This window comes from Heteronotia binoei, chromosome 5 (genome assembly GCF_032191835.1).
Source record: "Heteronotia binoei isolate CCM8104 ecotype False Entrance Well chromosome 5, APGP_CSIRO_Hbin_v1, whole genome shotgun sequence".
In the NCBI taxonomy this organism is placed as follows: Eukaryota; Metazoa; Chordata; class Lepidosauria; order Squamata; family Gekkonidae; genus Heteronotia; species Heteronotia binoei.
In genome coordinates this window covers 349,316-374,041 of record NC_083227.1, presented here as the reverse complement: position 1 = coordinate 374,041, position 24,726 = coordinate 349,316, and the positions used below count along the sequence as shown (strand labels likewise).

The 24,726-nt window shown below is 55.7% G+C and overlaps 1 protein-coding gene across 1 annotated transcript; it reads right to left on the bottom strand.

The window, feature by feature from the left end:
• Positions 1 to 5,027: 5,027 nt before the first annotated feature.
• Positions 5,028 to 24,505, bottom strand: WDR46 (WD repeat domain 46). The gene is made up of 16 exons (XM_060237650.1): positions 24,317 to 24,505; positions 22,545 to 22,694; positions 22,347 to 22,424; positions 20,888 to 21,000; positions 15,507 to 15,594; positions 15,361 to 15,422; positions 15,173 to 15,277; positions 13,850 to 14,000; positions 12,131 to 12,266; positions 11,935 to 12,034; positions 8,878 to 9,031; positions 8,140 to 8,287; positions 7,955 to 8,049; positions 7,203 to 7,298; positions 6,874 to 6,987; positions 5,028 to 5,420 (listed from the first exon to the last, which is right to left on the bottom strand). Exons 1-16 carry the CDS (start codon positions 24,503 to 24,505, stop codon positions 5,310 to 5,312), a joined length of 1,890 nt encoding a protein of 629 aa, XP_060093633.1. The 3' UTR covers positions 5,028 to 5,309.
• Between the last annotated feature and the right edge of the window lie 221 nt (positions 24,506 to 24,726).

The following is a 24,726-nucleotide window of genomic DNA, read 5'->3' as shown; positions in this document are numbered from 1 at the left end:
TGTCAGGTGGCCATCTAGCCTCTGTTTAAGAACCTCCAAGGAAGGAGAGCCCACCACCTCCCGAGGAGGAAGCCTCTTCAACTGAGGAATCAGAACGGTAAAGTTCTTTCTAATGTTGAGCCAGAAACTTTATTGATTTAATTTCAACCTATGGGTTCTGGTCCTACCTTCTGGGGCCACAGAAAACAATTCCACCCCATCCTCTAGATGACAGTCCTTCAAGTACTTGAAGATGGTGATCCTATCACTTCTCAGCCGCCTCCTCTCCAGGCTAAACATCCCCAGCTCCTTCAGCCTTTCCTCAGAGGACTTGGTCTCCAGACCCCTCACCATCTTCGTCGCCCTCCTCTGGACCCCTTCCAGCTTGTCTAGATCCTTCTTAAACTGTGGTGCCCAAAACTGAACACAAGACTCCAGGGGAGGTCTTACCAGAGCAGAGTAAAGCGACACCATCACATCACGCGATCTGGACACTCGACTTCTGCTGATACAGCCCAAAATTGCATTGGCCTTTTTAGCCGCCGCATCACACTGTTGACTTAATGTTTACAATAAACAAGTTTGGCTGGCCAAACTTGCTTAATGTAAATGCTACGTAGAATAAACGGCAGGTGTTTGAGAGCAGGAAGGCAAGCAAATAGAAGGGGGAGGTGGAAAGAAAGCAACTTTAAATGCATCCTCCAAACTGCCAGTTGGCCACCCCTTCCCCAGCCTTGCTGTTGCTGCAGGCCAGCTGGAGAAGGGAGGGGGGGTGGCACTTAAATGCCTCCCCCTCCCTTCTCCAGCAGGCCTTCAGCTGCTGGAATGGCTTGGGTAGCCAACTCTTGCAGAGTTGTCCTTGAAAGGGCTGCTTCTGGAAGAGCTCTCTCAGCCCCACCCACCTCACAGGATGTTTATTATGTGGGGGGAGGTAAACGAGATGGTAAGCAGCTGTGAGACTCCGGGCTGGGGATGTTTAGCCTGGAGAGAAGGTGGATGGGAGGGGATATGAGCACCATCTTCAAGTCCTTGAAGGGCTGTCATCTAGAGGACTGGGTGGAATTTTTTGTGGCCCCGGAAGGTAGGACCAGAACCAGTGGGTTGAAATTAAATCAAATGAGTTTCCGGCTCAACATTAGGAGGAACATCTTGACTGTTAGAGTGATTCCTCAGTAGAACAGGCTTCCTCGGGAGGTGGTGGGCTCTCCTTCCTTGAAGGTTTTTAAACAGAGGCTGGATGGCCATCTGACAGCAATGAAGATCCTGTGAATTTAGGGGGAGGTGTTTGTGAGTTTCCTGCATTGTGCAGGGGGTGGACTAGATGGCCCTGGAGGTCCCTTCCAACTCTAGGATTCAGAGTGGAGGGCAGGATATACATCCAATATCTGATTATTGAGAGAACCATTTTGGTGCAGTGGTTAAGTGTGTGGAATCTTATCTGTGAGAACTGGGTTTGAGTCCCCACTCCTCCACTTGCAGCTGCTGCAATGGCCTTGAGTCAGCCACAGCTCTTGCAAGAGTTGTCCTTGAAAGGGCAGCTTCTGGGAGAGCTCTGTCAGCCCCACCCACCTCACAGGGTGTTGTTGTGGGGGAGGAAGGGAAAGGAGATTGTGAGTTGCCCTTTCAAGGACAGAGTCTCAGAGCAGCCTACAATTTCCTTTCCCTTCCTCCCCCACAACAGACACCCTGTGAGGTGGGTGGGGCCGATAGCTCTCCCAGAAGTTGCCCTTTCAAGGACATTCTCAGAGGGGCTTACACTCTCCTTCCCCTTCCTCCCCTACAACAGACACCCTGTGAGGTGGGTGTGGCTGAGAGAGCTCTCCCGGAAGTTGCCCTTTCAGGGACAGAGTCTCCAAGCAACCTACAATCTCCTTTCCCTTCCCCACAACAGACACTCTGTGAGGTGGGTGGAGCTGAGAGGGCTCTCACAGCAGCTGCCCTTTTAAGGACAACTCTGCTAGAGCTCTGGCTGACCCAAGGCCATTCCAGCAGCTGCAAGTGGAGGAGTAAGGAATCAAACCGGGTTCTCCCAGATAAGAGTCCGCACACTTAACCACTGCACCAAACTGGCTCCCTTTAACCACTACGTCACCTTGTCCTAGAGCTCTTCCCGCAGTGTTGGGGGCTTTCCTTGCCCGGCACTGGTACTTAATTCGCATCCTGAGTCAGGATTGCAGACTTGCTCCAAGCTACAGTGTGGCTGCAGGAGAAGCCCTGGAAAGGAAGCAGGAGGAGGGGTTTGCTTGGGGTCTGGATTCGAGTCCTGAGTGGGACAGATCCATCCTATGGACTGCACATTTGACCCCCCTGCTGTAGAGACAAGAAACAGAGCCCAACTGGTCCCAAGAAGTAATCCATTCAATTATTTTAAAAAGATAGACAGAAAGGCGTTAACATGGGCTTCTCAATATGCCCTTTTAGCCAAATCAATCCAATTACCAGCAACACTTGCCGGGGTTTCCGATCTCCCCGAGATGCAGCGACTGACCTCTTACTGGGTTTAGAAAAACAAAGAGCTTAGAGACACAGGAATTCGACCAGACTTTCAGCATGAACCCACGTCACAGGGACAGTCCGAGTGGACACTGCAAATCTGGGAGATGTTCCGTTTGTCCCTTTTCTTCGTCGGTTCAAAGGTTTGAACAGCCAGAAGGGATCTCTGCGGGGACTCCTTGCAGACGCCGCTCTGCTGCGACTTTTCTTCTCCGTTTTGCTAAAACGTCCCATCGACTGTGGTGAAATCTTGGTCGTTACAGAATCAGTTGCAGTGAAACTGTGCGTGTTACACCTGGCAGCCATTCCTCACAGTGCTGACCCCCCCCCCCCAAAAAAATCTGGCTCCTTCTCCCCTCCCTGGCATTTCACCCCTCAGGCCTTCTTTGGGGTCCCTGCTGCTGGGAACCGAACCGGCCACTTCCTGCTCCAGCCCCATCTCCCCCCACTGAGGACCTGGCCGGGGTTGGAAGGCAGGAGCCCCCCCGCCCCCAAAGTCCCTCTTCCATGGGGGAAGGGAACAGGAGGCCTGCCCACTGAGCGATGGTGGCAAGGCAGCCAATGGGAGAAGAGCATCAGAGAAGCCCTGCTGGATCAGGCCAAGGGCCCATCTCGGCCTACACTCGGGGCCCAAGCCCAGGCCCTCTTCTGCCAGCCAGGCCAGACCCTCCCACAAGAGCCTGCCTGGGTGGCCCACCCTTGGCCTGTGCGCTGCCGCTGCCCCAAAGAAGCCGGACTCGGGGGGGCAGTGAGACGGGGAGAGTGTTGTGCACACACACACACACCCCTGCCAGCAGATCCCAGGCCTGAGAGCGCTCGGGAAGCCGGGTGGCTGGCCCATTGCTGGCCTCTGACCTGCAGAGGGGGCTGCTGGTCTAAGGGGGGGGCTGGAGAGGTCAGAGGAGGGAAGAGGCTGGAACAGGCAGGGCCACCCCTTGGCTTGCCACTGTGCAGCCCTGGCACGGAGCCCGAATTCAGCTGCCCGCTGGTAACAAGAGGTCCTCGTTTGCACAGCCCAGCTGCGGAAGGAACCGCTGGCCCCAACCTCCCCGGGGGCACCTCAGGAATAAGGCCCCCCAGGCTCTGAAAGGGGTGGGCAGGCTGGCTGCGAGAGGCAGCTAGAGCAGGGGTGTCAAACATGCAGTTCGGGGGCCGAATCAGGCCCCCGAGCAACTAGCTGTCATCTGCTTCCTTCTCCCTCTCTCTTGCTTCCTTCTGCATCACAGCTTGCTTTGCCAGGCTTGCTCAATCGCACAGGAGCTACAGAGCAAAGCCTCTGTTTTCTCCATAGGCTGAGGCTCCTCCCTTGGGGAAGAAAAGGGGGGAGAGGGAGAGCTTGCTCCTATCAGGGGCCTGAGCAACTGGCTGTTATCTGCTTCCTTCTCTCTCTCTCTTGCTTCCTTCTGCAAAGCAGCTTGCTTTGCAAGGCTTGCTCAATCGTACAGGAGCTACAGAGCAAAGCCTCTCTTTTCTCCATTGGCTGAGGCTCTTCCCTTGGGGGAGGACGGGGGGAGGCAGAGCTTGCCTTGCCAAGCTCTCTCAATTGCACAGCAGAGTTACTGAGCCAAGCCTCTCTTCCTTCTATTGGCTGAGGCTCCTCCTCCTGGGGAAGGAAGGAAAGAGCCAGAGCTTCCTTTGTCCAGTTCTCTGGATCCCAGGGGAGAGATACAAAGAAAGCACCTTTCAGACCAATGACTGCTAAAGTTTTAAGCATAAGATTTTTTTAGAAAAAAAAATAACTGTCTGTGTCTTTTATAGGTAATCTCTGTGCTACTAATCTTAAATAGGTACGCACAAGGCCTGGCTTGAAAAGGTCTCATTTATGTCAGATTCGGCCCTCATAAGAAAATGAGTTTGCCACCTCTAGGCTAGAGCATCAGACTAGACTGGGGAGGCCTGGGTTCGAATCCCCACTCTGCAGTGGAAGTTCACTGAGTCACTCACCGGGTGGGTGTGAGGATACACTAAAGAGGGGGAGAAACACAAACTGCTCTACACTGATGGGACGAGAAAGGATACTTTGCCTGGCGCGAACAACATTGGAACATTTTGTTTTCCTCAAGGCGGAATTGGGCAGGGTAGGGTGGGGGGGGCACAGAATTCATCTTCCACCGAAGGGACATGCCAGAAAAATCAGCCAGAGACCAGCAGCCTCATTGCCCCCTCCCCCCAGCCTGGCAAGAGACAGGGTGGGGGCTCTCCTGCTGACCCTCTCGCCCCTCTGCCCTCAGACTCCCCCATCTTCTCACCCCCATCTCCCCACTTTTCCCCAGAAAGGCCCCAGAAACTGCCAGTGCTCTGGCCCTTAATGCCTCCCTCTCCCACCCATCCCACCTGCCCTCCGCAATTCCTAGGCCTTCAGCCCCCCTTGCCAGAGACATTTTGCTGCCTTTGCCTCTTTTGGCAAGCAAGAGGCCGGCAGAACTCGCCCCCCCCCCCCACGGTGTACCAGTCAGGAAGGAGAAAGTGTGGGCCGGGGGTCTGGTGCTCCCCCCACAACCTCCCGAGGGCCAAAATCCCCCCACCCCACCCCCACAAAGAAGGAGGCAGGTGAGAACTCTGTAAAGGTGCTTTATCACAAAGGTCCTTCCTTGGGGGGCCTCCCCACACAAGTCCACGTGCCAGGCCCAGAAGCACAGCCCTCCCTTTTGTGACGCCAGGGGGCATCAGAGGTCCCGGCCCAGAAGTGGAACATGAACAGCAGCCGGGACGGCCGAGAGCCCAACGCCCAGGGGCCCCCAGCAAAAAGGGCCCCCTCTGCTCCTGCCACACCCGATGGGCACCGGAGGCCCCCTTCGCCCCCACTGGGGCAGCCTCTCCTCCTCCTGAGTGGGCGCCTACTTCCGGAAGCGATCCAACGCTGAGCGCGGAGAGGCAGGGATCCCCTCTCGCAGGGCCTCCCCTTTGCGGGCCCGATCCTTCTCCGCCAGGCTCTTCCGAATGGCCACCTGAGGACAGGAAGCCGCATTAGCAAGGAGGGGCTGAGCATAGAAGCCTCGGGGGGGGGGGGGCAACATGACCGTTGTCCGGGGGGGGGGGGAGGGCTTGGCCAAGGCCACCCCCTTTCCCTTTCGCACACAGCAGGGAAGCAGAGGTCCCTGAGGCCGCAGAGGCCCTCTGCCCGGAGGAATCATCCTAGAAGAGCTGGAAGGGATCCCCAGGGTCATCTAGTCCAACCCCCTGCACCATGCAGGAAACTCACAAACCCCTCCCCCTAAATTCACAGGATCCTCATTGCTGTCCGATGGCCATCTAGCCTCTGTCTGAAAACCTCCAAGGAAGGAGAGCCCACCACCTCCCAAGGAGGAAGCCTGCTCCACTGAGGAACCACTCTCACGGACAGGAATCCTAGAGTTGGATGGGACCTCCAGGGTCCTCTAGTCCAACCCCCTGCACCATGCAGGAAACTCACAAACCCCTCCCCCTAAATTCACTGGATCTTTATTGCTATCAGGGGGCCATCTAGCCTCTGTTTAGAAACCTCCAAGGAAGGAGAGCCCACCACCTCCCAAGGAGGAAGCCTGTTCCACTGAGGAACTGCTCTAACAGGAATCCTAGAGTTGGATGGGACCTCCAGGGTCCTCTAGTCCAACCCCCTGCACAAGGCAGGAAACTCACAAACACCTCCCCCTAAATTCACAGGATCTTCATTGCTGTCAGATGGCCATCTAGCCTCTATTGAAAAACCTGCAAGGAAGGAGAGCCCACCACCTCCCGAGGAAGCCTGTTCCACTGAGGAACCGCTCTAACGGTCAGGAAGTTCTTCCTGATGTTGAGCCAAAAACTCTTCTGATTTAATTTGAACCCACTGGTTCTGCTACCTTCCGGGGCCACAGAAAACAATTCCACCCCATCCTCTATATGACAGCCCTTCAAGTCCTTGAAGACGGTGATCCTATCACCTCTCAGCCGCCTCCTCTCCAGGCTAAGCAGTCCCAGCTGCTTCAACCTTTTCTCACAGGACTTGGTGTCATAGGAGCTGAGAAAGTCTCCAGAGTGACTCCAGTGTCCCCTCTCAGCTGAGTTTTTAGCCTCCAGCTCACAGCTTTTTGTCTTGGCTCAGGAAGTCTGGCCCCAGAGCAAACGAATATTTGCAGGAGCTCACAGCTTTAATGCCAGGAGCTCACGAGGCAGAATTTTGGCTTGCCCGACTCTGCAGCTTAGGGGGAGTCCTGGACTCCACGCCCTTTTTGGAGCACCTCGTGAAGACCCGCAGCTCACAGGCAGTGACAACAGAGCCCTGCTGAATCAGAATCCGCCCAGCCCAGCCTCCTGCCTCACACCCCGCCCCCCTGGGCACAGAGGCCGAGGCCTTCCCCTGGAACTGCCGCCAAACCCCTGGGAGCCTCTGGCTGGGAAGGCCCAAACGGGGGCGGCACAAAGGAAGAGAAGGAGACTCACCCGCTGCTCCTCGGCCGCTACCTTCTGTTTGCGCTTCAACCGGCCCCCGGCCGAGTCCTTCCCCTTCAGCCGCCGGCGGGGGGAGAACTTTTCCTTGGCTTCGGGGTCGTAGCCCTGCCGGGGGGGGGGGAAGAGGGGAGAGGGTGTGAGGCCCCCCCCAGTGCAGCTTCAGCAGCACCCCCCCCCCCCAAATGCACCCCCAATTCCACTGAGGGCAAGCGCAGTCGAGACCCAAGTCCAGCAGCAAGACGCCTCCGGTAGGGTCAGGCATGGGCCACTGCCCTTCCTCGACCCCCCCCCACCCGCCAGGCCCCCGCGATGCCCCTCACCAGCCTGGCCACCCGCTCCTGCCGCTGCTGCTGGAGGGAGATGGCATCCACTGTGCCCAGCTGCGTGGAATCCAGCGAGATGAGCTCCGATGGGATCTGGGGAAGGGGAAAAGCACCGATTCAGGGGAAGGGCTGGCCCCATCATCACCCCCACGGAGAGGACAAGTGGGAGGCCCCGAGGCTCAGGTGGCCAGTTGCCTTCGGCCTGCAGGAGGCAGCCCCCGCCCAGACCCAAAGCCCCACTGGGCAGCAAGGTTTCGGCAGGACCGTGCCCTGCAGGGGCGGAAAGGGGTGCCCAAGGCTGACACCCGCTTGCTCCTCAGGACCCCCAGGGCAGCCCCCCCCCCATCCACAGAGACCTCTGTGGGTGATCCAGCCACAGGAAGCTCAGAGGGATTTCACTCTCCGGCCGGGGATCTCTGAGTCTCTCCTGGAGGAGGGAGATGTGGGGGGCGAGCAGGCAGGCCCCCCCCCAGGAGGTGTCTCTTCGGAAGGTGCTGCCAGTGGACTGTCGCTGCTCAGACACCATCTCTCCCTCGCCCCAGCTTTCCTCTGCAGCTTGGTTCGCTTGCTCGAGCCACCTAGACGCCGCTCTGTCCGCCGGCCTTCTGCAGACTGCCGCGTTTACACAGAGAGGAGAAGGCCTCCTCATCTCTCCAGCTGGACCCTAGTGCTTGAAGGGCCCCCCCATGGGACCCAATCCCATCCAGTGGGGAGGGGCTGGAGGAATGCCCTCCCCCCCCCAAGGTTACCTTCTCCAGCAAGGCCTTGACCTCCCACTCCTGGCGTTGCTTCCGGCTCCGGAAGGGGTTGCTCTCCAGGGCATCGAAGTTGGGCTCTCCGGCTCCTGAGACAAGGGAGGGTGGGTGGGTGGGTGGGTGGGCATCAGAGGGGCCCCCCGCTGGCTCCAAAGCAGCCCCCACCGGCCCCCCCTTACCTGGCACCAGGAGGCTGGCAAAACCTTCTCCGTGGCCGACCCCCAGCACGTCCTCAAAGGGGCAGAAGCGCAGGCCGTGGGCGGGGCGGGGGAGGGCGTGGCAGAGGTACGGCTTCGGGGAGGGGCAGACCAAGATGTCCTTATGCACCTGGGGGGGAGGGGGAGAGAGGGGAGACATGGGGCACAGCCAGGAGCTCTGGGGACCTTCCCTAGGCCAGCTGGCACAGAGGGCACCTTCCAGAGGTTCCCTGCAAAGAACGCCCAGCTAGGTGGGCCCTGCCCAGATCCAGCCCGGCCCTTCCGATGTGCCCAGGCAGAATCGCAGGCCCATCCCTGACCCCTCCTCCCACCCAGCCAGGGGACGGCGGAGATTCCAGAGCGAAGAGGGCAGCCTCACCCACACACAACACCCCGGCCCCTTTGTCCTACCACACCGGACAAGAAAGCAACCAACGTGTGCAGCAGATGCCACAAAACGGGGAGGAATGGCAGTGAACCCCCCAAGAGCCCAGATCCGAGGGAGGGAGGAGAGCAAGGCCAGGCCCCGTGGGGTGGGAAGAGGCCTCGCTCCAAGCCCTGAGAAGCCTGGCTGGCGTGGGGGGCTGGGAGGGCCATGGGCCCCACTGAGGGCAAGAGGGGTTCTTTCCACCGACCCTCCCGCCCCAACTTTCCCTGTCCCTGGGGGCTCCGCTCTGGCTCCTGCCCCTCATCCCGAGGGATCCCTGCCCCCCGAGATACCTGGACCACCTCCTGACAGGCAGCTCCCAGCAGACCCCTCTGGCTGAAGTCCAGGTGGCCGGCCCCCGTGGGCAGCAGCAGGGAGTGGAGGCGCCGGTAGGCCCGCAGGTCGTAGATGTGGAGCTTCCGGTCCAGGCCTGAGGTGGCCATGTACCTGCCGGGAGAGAGCAGCGGAGGCCTTGTCCAATTAGGGGCTGCAGGCAGGCCTCTCCCATCTCTTCTCAAGCCAAGGCTGGGCCTTTTCCACGGCTCTGTGGGAGGTGCTTCCTGAAGCCCCCCCCCCTCAGAGATCTTTGGAAGGGGCTGCAAGGCCTGCCGGCTGGTTGCCACGGAGCTGGAGGCCCTGAGGGCGGAGGCAGCTTTCGAGGGGGGGGGGGCTTGAAGAAGAAATTGGATTTATATCTCGCCCTATACTCTGAATCTCAGAGCGGCTCACAATCTCCTGTATCTTCCTCCCCCACAACAGACACCCAGTGAGGTCAGTGGGGCTGAGAGAGTTCTTACAGCAGCTGCCCTTTCAAGGACAACTCCCGTGAGAGCTATGGCTGGCCCAAGGCCATTCCAGCAAGTACAAGAGAGCCAGTTTGGTGTAGTGGTTAAGTGTGCAGACTCTTATCTGGGAGAACCAGATAATTGATTCCCCCCTCCTCCACTTGCACCTGCTGGAATGGCCCTGGGTCAGCCAGAGCTCTCTAATCTGGGAGAACCGGGTTTGATTCCCCCCTCCTCCACTTGCACCTGCTGGAATGGCCTTGGGTCAGCCATAGCTCTCTTATCTGGGAGAACCAGATAATTGATTCCCCCCTCCTCCACTTGCACCTGCTGGAATGGCCTTGGGTCAGCCAGAGCTCTCTAATCTGGGAGAACCAGATAATTGATTCCCCCCTCCTCCACTTGCACCTGCTGGAATGGCCTTGGGTCAGCCATAGCTCTCTTATCTGGGAGAACCGGGTTTGATTCCCTACTCCTCCACTTGCAGCTGCTGGAATGGCCTTGGGTCAGCCATAGCTCTCTTATCTGGGAGAACCGGGTTTGATTCCCTACTCCTCCACTTGCAGCTGCTGGGATAGCCTTGGGTCAGCCATAGCTCTCTTATCTGGGAGAACCGGGTTTGATTCCCTACTCCTCCACTTGCAGCTGCTGGATTGGCCTTGGGTCAGCCAGAGCTCTCTTATCTGGGAGAACCGGGTTTGATTCCCTACTCCTCCACTTGCACCTGCTGGAATGGCCTTGGGTCAGCCATAGCTCTCTTATCTGGGAGAACCGGGTTGGATTCCCCACTCCTTCACATGCACCTGCTGGAATGGCCCTGGGTCAGCCAGAGCTCTCTTATCTGGGAGAACCAGGTTGGATTCCCCACTCCTTCACATGCACCTGCTGGAATGGCCCTGGGTCAGCCAGAGCTCTCTTATCTGGGAGAACCAGGTTGGATTCCCCACTCCTCCACTTGCACCTGCTGGAATGGCCCTGGGTCAGCCAGAGCTCTCTTATCTGAGAGAACCGGGTTTGATTCACCACTCCTCCCCTTGCAGCTGCTGGAATGGCCTTGGGTCAGCCATAGCTCTCTTATCTGGGAGAACCGGATTGGATTCCCCACTCCTCCACTTGCACCTGCTGGAATGGCCTTGGGTCAGCCATAGCTCTCTTATCTGGGAAAACCGGGTTGGATTCCCCACTCCTTCACATGCACCTGCTGGAATGGCCCTGGGTCAGCCAGAGCTCTCTTATCTGGGAGAACCAGGTTGGATTCCCCACTCCTCCACTTGCACCTGCTGGAATGGCCCTGGGTCAGCCAGAGCTCTCTTATCTGAGAGAACCGGGTTTGATTCACCACTCCTCCCCTTGCAGCTGCTGGAATGGCCTTGGGTCAGCCATAGCTCTCTTATCTGGGAGAACCGGATTGGATTCCCCACTCCTCCACTTGCACCTGCTGGAATGGCCTTGGGTCAGCCAGAGGTCTCTTATCTGGGAGAACCGGATTGGATTCCCCACTCCTCCACTTGCACCTGCTGGAATGGCCTTGGGTCAGCCAAAGCTCTCTTATCTGGGAGAACCGGGTTTGATTCCCCACTTGCAGCTGCTGGAATGGCCCTGGGTCAGTTATAGCTCTCTTATCTGGGAGAACCGGGTTTGATTCCCCACTCCTCCACCTGCAGCTGCTGGAATGGCTTGGGTCAGCCAGAGCTCTCTCATCTGGGAGAACCAGGTTTGATTCCCCACTCCTCCACTTGCAGCTGCTGGAATGGCCTTGGGTCAGCCATAGCTCTCTTATCTGGGAGAACTGGGTTTGATTCCCCACTCCTCCACCTGCAGCTGCTGGAATGGCCTTGGGTCAGCCATAGCTCTCTTATCTGGGAGAACCGGGTTTGATTCCCTACTGCTCCACTTGCAGCTTCTGGAATGGCCTTGGGTCAGCCATAGCTCTCTTATCTGGGAGAACTGGGTTTGATTCCCCACTCCTCCACTTGCAGCTGCTGGCATGGCCTTGGGTCAGCCATAGCCCTGGCAGAGGTTGTCCTTGAAAGGGCAGCTGCTGTGAGAGCCCTCTCAGCCCAACCCACCTCACTGGGTGTCTGTTGTGGGGGGAGAAGATACAGGAGATTGTAAGCCGCTCTGAGTCTCTGATTCAGAGAGAAGGGCAGGGTATAAATCTGCGATTCTTCTTCTTCTTCTTCAAGTGGAAGAGGGGGGAATCAAACCCGGTTCTCCCGGATAAGAGTTTGCATGCTTAACCACTACACCAAACTGGCTTCTTTTAACAGAGCAAGATTTAATTGTTATCACGGGATCCTAGAGTGGGAAGGGACCTCCAGGGTCATCTAGTCCAACCCCCTGCACAAGGCAGGAAACTTGCCAATGCCTCCTCCACACACATACCCCCCAGTGCCCCCTGCAGGCTCCATGGCCAGAAGATGGCAAAAACCCTCCAGGATCCCTGGGCCAACCTGGCCTGGAGGGAAACTGCTGCCGTTCCCCCCACAAAGTGCCCTCACCCAGGAGGAAAGGTAGAATTATGGCTGTTTTAATAAAGGTATAAATAATAAAGGTCCTACTCACGTCCCGGAGCCGTCAACAGCAAGAGCCCTCACGGCCCCGCGGTGGCACAGCATTCGCACCAGGGGCTCCTTAATGCTGGGGCTCCACAAGGTCACTGTGCCTGGAGGAGGGGAGGAAGAAGCCGGTCAGCCCCTGAGGGAAGAGCCCCAGGCGGTAGGGGGCGGGGGGGGGAAGAGGAGGAGGGCGCCCCACTCACCATTGCTGTGCCCCAGGTGGACGATGGCGTTGGAGGGGTTCTGGCTCATGACTCCCAGCCGCCCCCCCTTGGTGCAGATGGTGGCCACCTCCTTGCCCACGGAGATGTCCAAATACTGGAGGAAGCCCGTCTCGCTCTGTGCAGTGGAAGGAAAAACAGTGAGGGGCCCCTCCCCACTCGCAAAGCCCCCCCCCCCCGAAAGCCTCGCTCCCTCAGACTCGATCTGGGCTGGCCTTCTCTCAGGGGAGGGGCCCCAGCCGATGCCCCCCAAGTGGCCCCATCCCAGCCTCCACGGGGAGGCAGAAGAAACAGCGACCTGAGACCACACGTCAAATTACAAGAAATACAATCACACACACACAGTGTGACATACTGGCTAGTACTTTGTGCACAGGAGAATTTTGTTATGTGTGGAATTAATCTACTTCAGGCGTGGCCAACGGTAGCTCTCCAGATGTTTTTTTGCCTACAACTCCCATCAGCCCCAGCCAGCATGACCAATGACTGGGGCTGATGGGAGTTGTAGGCAAAAAAAAAACCATCTGGAGAGCTACCATTGGCCACCCCTAATCTACTTGAGACTGCCTCATCCAACAAAGTTCTGTATAACTAGGAATTCTTAAAATAAACGTATCATGTTAAAAAAAACAAAAACCCTTACTAATCTTTTGTCACATTAAAACGAAGTCCAACCCTGCAATATTACAACGGAAAGTTCATCCAATGAGCACCCGGAGAGAGGCTCATTTGGTCACGTCTTCCTCAGAAGGGCTTCTGTTTCCTTCCAAGTTATCCGCCTCTTGGTCCAATTCAGGGTTGACACTGGGACCAGCCAGGCCCGAACCTCGTCTCTAAACAGATGCAAAAGCCTTCTGGATCTGGCTCTCCGCAACCCCTTTCTTTTCTTCGGAATTTCTCATCCTCCTAATACCTCTTCAGTGTTGGTATCAGCAGCAAGGCAGGCCCGAACCTCCCGTCTTCCAAACCAGGAGGCTTTTGCGTCTGCTTAGAGACGAGGCCCAGGCCGGCTGGCTCCCAAGACCAACACTGAAGTAGAACTTTGAAGAAAACAGGAACACTCTTGAGGAAGACTTCGACGAAATGAGCCTACATCTGAATCCACCAGGAGAGAAGAAGTCAGAAGAGAAACTTCAGTTCAGACCAGCTCGTTGAAGCCTCGTGTGAAACGGGGCATTTAGCGCATCCCTGTTGCATCTTATTGCCTTGCTGCGTTCCATCCAGATACTGGCTAACAGAAAAGAATTGGAGCACTGGGCTCCGTTTCCACGGCATTGCACACCACTTCCCGACTCCAGTTTCAAGGGACAGACTGTCAGATATCAATGTAGGAATGGTTGTTTCGCGAGTAGTTTTTCTTTGCACTTTGTGATACGCTGTATTTTCTATGCATAATTTGCTATATAAATAACTGAATTTCTAAGCATTTGAGGTTGATTTAACGTGAATGCCTGTGCCTCTCTCCAGCCCCCAGCAGACCGGAGGAAGGAGGGGCTCTGAATGGGCAGGGGGTGGAAGCAATGTCCGCCCCCCACAACTGTCCGTGGAGGAAAAGGGGGGCTGCTCTGGAGTTGCAAGCTAGCACAGGGCAAGTCCTCTCTCTGCTTCAGTGTTGATGGTTTTACGCTATAAGCTGCCCTGAGCCCATTTTGGGGCATAAATGAGAGAAATACACAAAGCCCCTCCCCCCCCCCCACTCACCGCCGTGGCCAGCAGGAAGTGGTAAGGGAGGAACTCCATCTGCTGGATTCTGTGGAAGCGCTTCAGGCAGTTGAGCTCCACCCCCTGGTTGTCGTAGACGTACAGCCACTGACGCTGGGCCACCGCAAACATGGTCTCCGTGTGCAGCCACCTGCCGCAGAGGAGAGGGGGGGGGGTCAGCAGCAGAGAGAGAGGCCCCCCTCTCCACCCACGGAAGAGGGACTTCCTGTCCTGTGCAGAGGGCTGGACTAGACGGCCCTGGAGGTCCCTTCCAGTTCTACGGTTCTATGAAGACCAGGTGCGAAGTTTTACATAATCATTTGCACATTTCATCTACGCTTAACTATCTCTCAGTGGGGGAGAGCAATTCCGTGTACTATTTCTGCATTCAAAAGAAACTTTTGGGGAGTTTCTATCCCACCATTGTATCCCCAGAATGTCAAAAAAGCCCTGCTGGATCAGACAAGCAAGCGTTCCTCTAGTCCAGCATCCTCATGACTCACACAGCAGCCAACTAGTTCCTCTGAAGGTCCAGCAACGGGGCATGGAGGCCGAGGCCTTTGTAAGAACATCAGAAGAGCCCTGCTGGGTCAGACCAGGGAGGGTCCATCTAGTCCAGCCTCCTGTCTCACACAGGGGCCAGCCAGTTCCTCTGGAGGGCCAACAGCAGGGCAGAGAGGCTGAGGCCTTCCCCTGAGAAGAACCTCAGAAGAGCATAAGAACATAAGAGAAGCCATGTTGGATCAGGCCAATGGCCCATCCAGACCAACACTCTGTGTCACACAGTGGCCAAAAAAAAAATATATATATATATACACACCACACACACACACACACACACACACACACACATATATACACACTGCAGCTAATAGCCACTGATGGACCTCTGCTCCATATTTTTATCTAACCCCCTTTTGATGCTTGTGGCCGCCACCACCTCCTGTGGCAGTGAATTCCACATGTTAATCACCCTTTGGTTGAAGAAGGACTTCCTTTTATCCGTTCTAACCCGACTGCTCAGCAATTTCATCGAGTGCCCACGAGTTCTTGTATTGTGAGAAAGGGGGAAAAGTACTTCTTTGGAAAAGGGGAACCCCCCAATCCTCCTAGCAGAGCAGGAATTTGAACCCAGGTCTCTCCAGCACAGCACTCTGCACCACAGAAGCCCTTTCACCGAACCGAGTACAAGCAGCACATATGGGGAGTGCCCCAAACCCCTGCTCTCTTCTGTGGGCCTGCTTCGAACCCTGCTCCTGTATGGGCAGCGGCCACCCCCCCCCCGCGGACCTCCCCTGCACGCCCCCCCCCTGCCCTGCTCACGCCAGGTCCGTGAGGCTCTCCATGACGTTGATCTCGCACATCAGGGCCTTCGTGTGCCAGTCCAGAGCCGCCACATGGCCCCGCCGTCCGCCCAGCAGCAGGTGCCTGAGAAACAGAAAGTGAGGGGGGGCACAGGGACCAACCTCTCCCACGACCCCCCCCCCCAAAGCCCCAGTTGAGGTCCTCACCGGCCGTTGCGCGTGTAGCTCACCCTGTAGGGCCCAAACTGCTCCAGCCTCAGCTCGAAGCGCTGCCGGGAGGAAGAGGGGCCGAGTCAGAGGCCAGGAGGCCACGCCCCCTCCCCGCCCCTCCCCCTCCCCACCGATCCCCCCACCTTGGCACTGGCGGCCAGGTCCACGGCGTCTGCGATGTCCGCCTGACTGATGGTGCAGGTGTCTTCGCCCTCCTCGCCCTCCAGGAAGCTGCCGGAAGAGGGAGAGAAAGAGGTCAAGGGGCGCTGGCCCTTTTTATGTTTCTGGATGCAGGTGGTCTGAGGAGGGGGGGAGGGGGTGTGGTGCCGGCTTCACCTGGGCTGTGCTTTGTCCCCTTTAACAGTCCGAAGAATCCACTTCCGCCCCGCGGAAGGGAGTGAAGCTTTTGTCTCAAGGACACTTTATCTCTTCTCAGAGACAGCCCAGGCTGCTAAACGTGCAATGGACGGAAGGTGTTGGTGGGAACCAGTTCGGACTGTGTTGTGCAGGCTTTTTGGACTGCAGTTTTGGCGGGCTGCATAATGGCCCTAGATAAGGTATAAAGAAGACTGCAGACTTATGCCCTGCCCTTCCCTCTGAATCAGAGACTCGGAGCGGCTCACAGTCTCCTATATCTTCTTCCCCCACAACAGACACCCTGTGAGGTGGCTGGGGCTGAGAGAAGAAGAATTACAGATTTATACCCCACCCTTCTCCCTGAATCAGAGACTCAGAGCAGCTTACAATCTCCTTTACAACAGACACCCTGTGAGGTGGGTGGGGCTGAGAGGGCTATCACAGCAGCTGCCCTTTCAAGGACAACCTCTGCCAGAGCTCTGGCTGACCCAAGGCCATTCCAGCAGCAGCAAGTGGAGGAGTGGGGAATCAAACCCAGTTCTCCCAGATAAGAGTCCACACATTTAACCACTATGGCTGACCCAAGGCCATTCCAGCAGCTGCAAGTGGAGGAGCGGGGAATCAAACCCCGTTCTCCCAGATAAGAGTCCACACACTTAACCACTGCACCAAACTGGCTCTCTGAGAACTGGCCACCCAAGGGTCAGACATTTCAGATGTGTATCACTACTGTTTCTGTCTACCGATAAAGCCAGCTTTCTGATAACACTGGAAGCCTTCTTTTATTGAGGACAGAGCTGAAAAAATGGGGGGCTCAACTGGGGGCTAGGGGGCACAGCCCCAGGCAAAACACCCCGGTTGTGCAAACAACATTTGTGTCATTATTCACATCATAATCACTCCAGGGAACCATAACGTGACGGTCAACGGAGAGCGAGAGCTGCTACAGCCCAAGGGCTGAATTCCAGTGCCCCACGTGTGGGAAAAGATCCAACTGTACCAACAGCTGGAACGAAGCCTCTCCCCAAATTTGACAAGGATGGGCGGTGTTGCTCCCAGATGCGGTCAGCATTTCCAACCTTCTTCAGGTCAGGAAGCTGGAATTATTAGCCACCTCAAGCAAAGCTGACAATCGTTCCAGCACTTCTGCTGCCGGCAGGGATTCTCCTCCGCGTGTCCTTTGTGCCGACTGCTGCGTTCCTGTTCCCGGTGGGGATTCCAATGTGAGAAATGAAACCTTTTCTTATAGTGCTACACAGTTGGGAGGGCTTCATTGAATGGGGTCTTTACAACTGGAGATCCTTGGGTCTGTAGGGGTGGCTCATTAGCCAACCCCTTCTTTTGGTAGCCACCATGCTTCCTGGCATGGAGAACCTGCGGGAATCTCTTGCTCCACAGACATGGGGGGAGACGCTGACCAAATCTCCGCGGAAAACCTCTTCCCACTGGGAACATGAGTTCTTCAGCCCGCTCTTGTTCTATGTCTACTGCAGAACATCTTTCTTTAATAGCATTGCACTGACCTTAATTGCTCGCTCTCTTCCCCCCACCCCGTTTTTTTGGTTTTGTTGTAGATGTGTGTGTGTGTTTATATGTGTTAAGTGTTTTGTCTCGACAGGAGCTTATTCTAGGCACGTGCTTAATATTAATAACCTCAGTTGTAAGTTGACAGCACTCGTCTAGCAGTTTGAGCTTCAAAATCTGCTGACGTTTATTTTATGATTGTATTGGATTACACAGCGTGTGGAGAATACTTTATATGTATGGTTAATTCATATTTTAAGAACATAAGAGAAGCCATGTTGGATCAGGCCAATGGCCCATCCAGTCCAACACTCTGTCTGTCACACATAAGAACATAAGAGAAGCCATGTTGGATCAGGCCAATGGCCCCTCCAGTCCAACACTCTGTGTCACATAAGAACATAAGAGAAGCCATGTTGGATCAGGCCAATGGCCCATCCAGTCCAACACTCTGTGTCACAAAAGAACATAATAGAAGCCATGTTGGATCAGGCCAATGGCCCATCCAGTCCAACACTCTGTCTGTCACACATAAGAACATAAGAGAAGCCATGTTGGATCAGGCCAATGGCCCCTCCAGTCCAACACTCTGTGTCACATAAGAACATAAGAGAAGCCATGTTGGATCAGGCCAATGGCCCCTCCAGTCCAACACTCTGTGTCACAAAAGAACATAATAGAAGCCATGTTGGATCAGGCCAATGGCCCATCCAGTCCAACACTCTGTCTGTCACACATAAGAACATAAGAGAAGCCATGTTGGATCAGGCCAATGGCCCATCCAGTCCAACACTGTGTGTCACATAAGAACATAAGAGAAACCACGTTGGATCAGGCCAGTGGCCCCTCCAGTCCAACACTCTGTGTCACATAAGAACATAAGAGAAGCCCTGTTGGATCAGGCCAATGGCCCATCCAGTCCAACACTCTGTCTGTCACACATAAGAACATAAGAGAAGCCATGTTGGATCAGGCCAATGGCCCATCCAGTCCAACACTCTGTGTCACAAAAGAACATAATAGAAGCCATGTTGGATCAGGCCAATGGCCCATCCAGTCCAACACTCTGTCTGTCACACATAAGAACATAAGAGAAGCCATGTTGGATCAGGCCAATGGCCCATCCAGTCCAACACTGTGTGTCACATAAGAACATAAGAGAAACCACGTTGGATCAGGCCAGTGGCCCCTCCAGTCCAACACTCTGTGTCACATAAGAACATAAGAGAAGCCCTGTTGGATCAGGCCAGTGGCCCATCCAGTCCAACACTCTGTGTCACATAAGAACATAAGAGAAGCCATGTTGGATCAGGCCAATTGCCCATCCAGTCCAGCACTCTGTGTCACAGAAGAACATAAGAGAAGCCCTGTTGGATCAGGCCAGTGGCCCCTCCAGTCCAACACTCTGTGTCACATAAGAACATAAGAGAAGCCATGTTGGATCAGGCCAATTGCCCATCCAGTCCAGCACTCTGTGTCACATAAGAACATAAGAGAAGCCATGTTGGATCAGGCCAGTGGCCCATCCAGTCCAACACTCTGTGTCACAGAAGAACATAAGAGAAGCCATGTTGGATCAGGCCAGTGGCCCATCCAGTCCAACACTCTGTGTCACATAAGAGAAGCCATGTTGGATCAGGCCAGTGGCCCATCCAGTCCAACACTCTGTGTCACATAAGAACAGAAGAGAAGCCATGTTGGATCAGGCCAATGGCCCCTCCAGTCCAACACTCTGTGTCACATAAGAACATAAGAGAAGCCCTGTTGGATCGGGCCAATGGCCCCTCCAGTCCAACACTCTGTGTCACATAAGAGAAGCCCTGTTGGATCAGGCAAGTGGCGCCTCCAGTCCAACACCCTGTGTCACATAAGAACAGAAGAGAAGCCATGTTGGATCAGGCCAATGGCCCCTCCAGTCCAACACTCTGTGTCACATAAGAACATAAGAGAAGCCCTGTTGGATCGGGCCAATGGCCCCTCCAGTCCAACACTCTGTGTCACATAAGAGAAGCCCTGTTGGATCAGGCAAGTGGCGCCTCCAGTCCAACACTCTGTGTCACATAAGAACAGAAGAGAAGCCATGTTGGATCAGGCCAGTGGCCCATCCAGCACAACACTCTGTGTCACATAAGAACATAAGAGAAGCCCTCTTGGATCAGGCTAATGGCTCATCCAGTCCAACACTCTTGGTCACATAAGAACATAAGAGAAGCCATGTTGGATCAGGCCAATGGCCCCTCCAGTCCAACACTCTGTGTCACATAAGAACATAAGAGAAGCCCTGTTGGATCGGGCCAATGGCCCCTCCAGTCCAACACTCTGTGTCACATAAGAGAAGCCCTGTTGGATCAGGCCAGTGGCCCATCCAGCACAACACTCTGTGTCACATAAGAACATAAGAGAAGCCCTCTTGGATCAGGCTAATGGCTCATCCAGTCCAACACTCTTGGTCACATAAGAACATAAGAGAAGCCATGTTGGATCAGGCCAATGGCCCCTCCAGTCCAACACTCTGTGTCACATAAGAGAAGCCCTGTTGGATCGGGCCAATGGCCCCTCCAGTCCAACACTCTGTGTCACATAAGAGAAGCCCTGTTGGATCAGGCCAGTGGCCCATCCAGCACAACATTCTGTGTCACATAAGAACATAAGAGAAGCCCTCTTGGATTAGGCTAATGGCTCATCCAGTCCAACACTCTTGGTCACATAAGAACATAAGAGAAGCCATGTTGGATCAGGCCAATGGCCCATCCAGGCCAACACTCTGGGTCACATAAGAACATGAGAGAAGCCATGTTGGATCAGGCCAATGGCCCCTCCAGTCCAACACTCTGTGTCACACAAGAACATAAGAGAAGCCATGTTGGATCAGGCCAATGGCCCCTACAGTCCAACACTCTGTGTCACATAAGAACATAAGAGAAGCCCTGTTGGATCAGGCCAGTGGCCCATCCAGGCCAACACTCTGGGTCACATAAGAACATGAGAGAAGCCATGTTGGATCAGGCCAATGGCCCATCCAGGCCAACACTCTGGGTCACATAAGAACATAAGAGAAGCCATGTTGGATCAGGCCAATGGCCCATCCAGGCCAACACTCTGGGTCACATAAGAACATGAGAGAAGCCATGTTGGATCAGGCCAATGGCCCCTCCAGTCCAACACTCTGTGTCACACAAGAACATAAGAGAAGCCATGTTGGATCAGGCCAATGGCCCCTACAGTCCAACACTCTGTGTCAAACAGCGGTCAATATATTGTGTGTGTATATACATATATAAATATACATACACACACACACTGTGGCTAATAGCCACTGATGGACCTCTTCTCCATATTTTTATCCAATCCCCTCTTAAAGCTTAAACATTTTGAATTAAAAAAAATCTCCACACCATCCAGACGGGACCCTGCCTCTCTTGCCAGCTCTCGGCCCGCACTGGAGGGAGACGCACCTGCCGGGGGCCGCCCTCCTCAGGAGCAGGGGGGTCTCCTCTGAAGCCATGTGGCCCCCAGCCACGGGTGATGCTGATCCCAGAGACGAGTGGCCCAGTGCCTGAGGGCCATGCCAGGGCAAACAGGGCCAAAGCGTGAGGGTGAGGAGACCCAGGGCTCACATCGGGGGGGGGGGAGGGGGGATTACCCAGGCTCCTCCAGGAGCAGTAGGTCCATCCGAGCCGCTTGCTTGGCTGCCGCCTCGGCCTTCTCCTCCTGCAGGGCCAGCTGCGACTGGAGCCGCTTGCTAGATGCCTTCCTCTGCAGAGAAGAAGAAGAATTGCAGATTAATACCCCACCCTTCTCTCTGAATCAGAGACTCAGAGCGGCTCACAATCTCCTTTCCCTTCTTCCCCCACAACAGACACCCTGTGAGGTGGGTGGGGCTGGAGGTCTCTCACAGCAGCTGCTCTTTCAAGGACAACCTCTGCCAGAGCTATGGCTGACCCAAGGCCATTCCAGCAGCTGCAAGTGAAGGAGTGGGGAATCAAACCTGGTTCTCCCAGATAAGAGAGCTCTGGCTGACCCAAGGCCATTCCAGCAGGTGCAAGTGGAGGAGGGGGGAATCAAACCTGGTTCTCCCAGATAAGAAAGCTCTGGCTGACCCAAGGCCATTCCAGCAGGTGCAAGTGGAGGAGTGGGGAATCAAACCCGGTTCTCCCAGATAAGAGAGCTCTGGCTGAACCAAGGCCATTCCAGCAGCTGCAATTGAGGAGTGGGGAATCAAACCCAGTTCTCCCAGATAAGAGAGCTCTGGCTGACCCAAGGCCATTCCAGCAGGTGCAGGTAGAGGAGCGGGGAATCAAACCCGGTTCTCCCAGATAAGAGAGCTATGGCTGACCCAAGCCATTCCAGCAGGTGCAGGTACAGGAGCAGGGAATCAAATCCGGTTCTCCCAGATAAGAGAGCTATGGCTGAACCAAGGCCATTCCAGCAGGTGCAAGTGGAGGAGTGGGGAATCAAACCCGGTTCTCCCAGATAAGAGTTATGGCTGACCCAAGGCCATTCCAGCAGGTGCAAGTGGAGGAGAGGGGAATCAAACCCGGTTCTCCCAGATAAGAGAGCTCTGGCTGACCCAAGGCCATTCCAGCAGCTGCAGGTGGAGGAGTGGGGAATCAAACTCAGTTCTCCCCGATAAGAGTCCACACACTTAACCACTACACCAAACTGGCTCTCAGGAAGGGGAGCCCACCAACTCCCAAGGTAGCCTGTTCCACTAAGGAACTGCTCTAACGATCAAGAAGTTCTTCCTAATTAAGAAGAAGTATTGCAGATTTATACCCCACCCTTCTCCCTGAATCAGAGACTCAGAGCGGCTCACAATCTCCTTTCCCTTCTTCCCCCACAACAGACATTTTGTGAGGTGGGTGGGGCTGAGAGAGCTCTCACAGCAGCTGCCCTTTCAAGGACAACCTCTGCCAGAGCTATGGCTGACCCAAGGCCATCCCAGCAGGTGCAAGTGGAGGAGTCAGGAATCAAACCTTGTTCTCCCAGATAAGAGTCCACACACTTAGTCACTAGACCGAACTGGCAGAGGAGGGGCGCAGAGGAAGGTCAGAGGCAGCCCCCGCCCCAAAGGAAGGCCAAGGGAGAAGCAGCTCACCCACCTGGGGCTTGGTCCCTCGCTGGAACTTGGCCACTCGCTCGGGGGAAACGATGGCCGGTCCGGGAAACGGGTCCACCTTCTGCAAAGAGAGGGCTTGGTAGTTAGGGAGGGGGCAGAGGTCACCCCCCCCCCCCCCCCACAATTCCTGCAGCCCAGCCCTCTGGAGCCAGTTTGCAGGCATGCTCCACCCACATCTCACCCCTGAAATCCGTTCCGTGCCCCCAGGCTCCGAGGGCTTCTCCATGTGGCCCCCATCCTGACGGGGCTTCTTGGTGCTCAAGGGATCTGCCCACTTTGGGGGTTCCGGCTGGCTGACGTCCTCCTCCCAGTATCGCTGGGGCTTCTTCTTCTGGGGGCCAAAGAGGGGGGATGGTTATTTCTGTCAGCTCCTCCAGTCTTCCAGGGGCAAGCCGAAGAAGTGGCCAAGAGAGGCCCGACAGCTACGAGGCTGTTATTCAGGATGGGCACAAAGCAAGAGGTTCTCCAGAAAGGAAGCCCCACAACCCAGCCCTACACCGGCTTCTGGCCAAGAGAGACCCGACAGCTACAAGGCTGTTATTCAGGGTGGGCACAAAGAAAGAGGTTCTCCAGAAAGGAAGCCCCACAACCCAGCCCTACACCGGCTTCTGGCCAAGAGAGACCCGACAGCTACGAGGCTGTTATTCAGGGTGGGCACAAAGAAAGGTTCTCCAGAAACAAAGCCCCACAACCCAGCCCTACACCGGCTTCTGGCCAAGAGAGACCCGACAGCTACAAGACTGTTATTCAGGGTGGGCACAAAGAAAGAGGTTCTCCAGAAAGGAAGCCCCACAACCCAGCCCTACACCGGCTTCTGGCCAAGAGAGACCCGACAGCTACAAGACTGTTATTCAGGGTGGGCACAAAGAAAGAGGTTCTCCAGAAAGGAAGCCCCACAACCCAGCCCTACATGGGCTTCTGGCCAAGAGAGACCCCACAGCTACAAGACTGTTATTCAGGGTGCGCACAAAGCAAGAGGTTCTCCAGAAAGGAAGCCCCACAACCCAGCCCTACACCAGCTTCTGGCCAAGAGAGACCCGACAGCTACGAGGCTGTTATTCAGGGTGGGCACAAAGAAAGAGGTTCTCCAGAAAGTTAATTCTGGGTGTACGTTTCTGTGTGCCTGCTACAAACTTTAATTCTGGGTAAAGTCTGAGACCAGGGACCCCTTTGAGACCACCCTATCGGCCAGCTTGGAGAATGCATTAAAAACTTAAAGCTGCTTTCTTTCCATTATCTCCTTCATGCTTGTAGCTCTGAAACATCTGACGCTCATATCTTGAGGCTCTCAAACATCTGTGGCTTGTTCACATATATTATGTGGTTCTCGAAGCCCCCCCCCCCCCCCGCATTAGCTGGCTTAGAATCATAGAGTGGGAAGGGACCTCCAGGGTCATCGAGTTCAACCCCTGCACAATGCAGGAAACTCACAAACACCTCCCCCTAAATTCACAGGATCTTCATTGCTGTCAAATAGCCATCTAGCCTCAGTTTAAAAACCTCCAAGGAAGGAGAGCCCACCACCTCCCGAGGAGGAAGCCTGTTCCACTGAGGAACCGCTCTCACGGTCAGGAAGTTCTTCCTAATGTTGAACCGGAAACTCTTTGGATTTAAGTTCAACCCATTGGTTCTGGTCCTACCTTCTGGGGCCCCAGAAAACAATTCCACACCATCCTGAAGATTGGATTTTTCCTACCTAAATGCAGAACTTTACATTTATCCCTGTTAAAATTCATGTTATTGGTTTCAACCCAATTTCCCAGCCTGTCGAGGTCATCCTGTATTTAGACCCTGCTTGGCCCCCCCTGCTTCACCCCCCCCCCCAGGCTGCCCACCCGGATGTAAGTTTGGCTGCACCTGCACCAGAGTTTGGGAAGACCCTCCCGTGCACAAGCACCCCCCGCATTTGCTCCAGGGCTTCTGGGCTCGCAAGGACGCCCCCCCCCGACTCACCTTTTTGGAGGCTCCCCCCGCCATGGCTCCCCCCTCTGGCCCCAGCAGCGCCCACGTGGAGTCCCCCCGCCGCCACTTCCGGGTCTTCCCCGCGCCGCCCAATCCGAGCGCGCCCTCTCCTCCCCTCAGCGCCCGCCCCGGAAGTGAAGCCGCCCAGGGGCCCGCGGGGCTGCCGAGGGCAGCGGCCATCTTAGAGAAGGGCAGAGCGCCTCCGCGGCGGCCATCTTGGACACGGGCAAATGGCTGGCGGCTGCGCAAGGGGCGGGGCCGGGTCAGGCGGCCCAATTTGGGGGCAGTGCGGGGGGGGGGGAGGAAGCCCATGGAGGAGCTGCAACGATTAGGGCTGCCAATCCCCAGGTGGGGGCAGGAGATCCCCCGGTTTGGAGCCCCCCCCCCCGCTTCATAGAATC

Bases quoted from the DNA above. Each gene is read 5' to 3' on its own strand.
- WDR46 (XM_060237650.1), bottom strand. From the start codon at position 24,505: ATGGCCGCTGCCCTCGGCAGCCCCGCGGGCCCCTGGGCGGCTTCACTT. The intron at 12,267-13,849 runs GTGAGTGGGGGG...TCCACTGCACAG, and splicing joins ACTTCCTGCTGGCCACGGCG to AGCGAGACGGGCTTCCTCCA. The intron at 12,035-12,130 runs GTGAGTGGGGCG...CCCCTCCTCCAG, and splicing joins CCACCTGGGGCACAGCAATG to GCACAGTGACCTTGTGGAGC.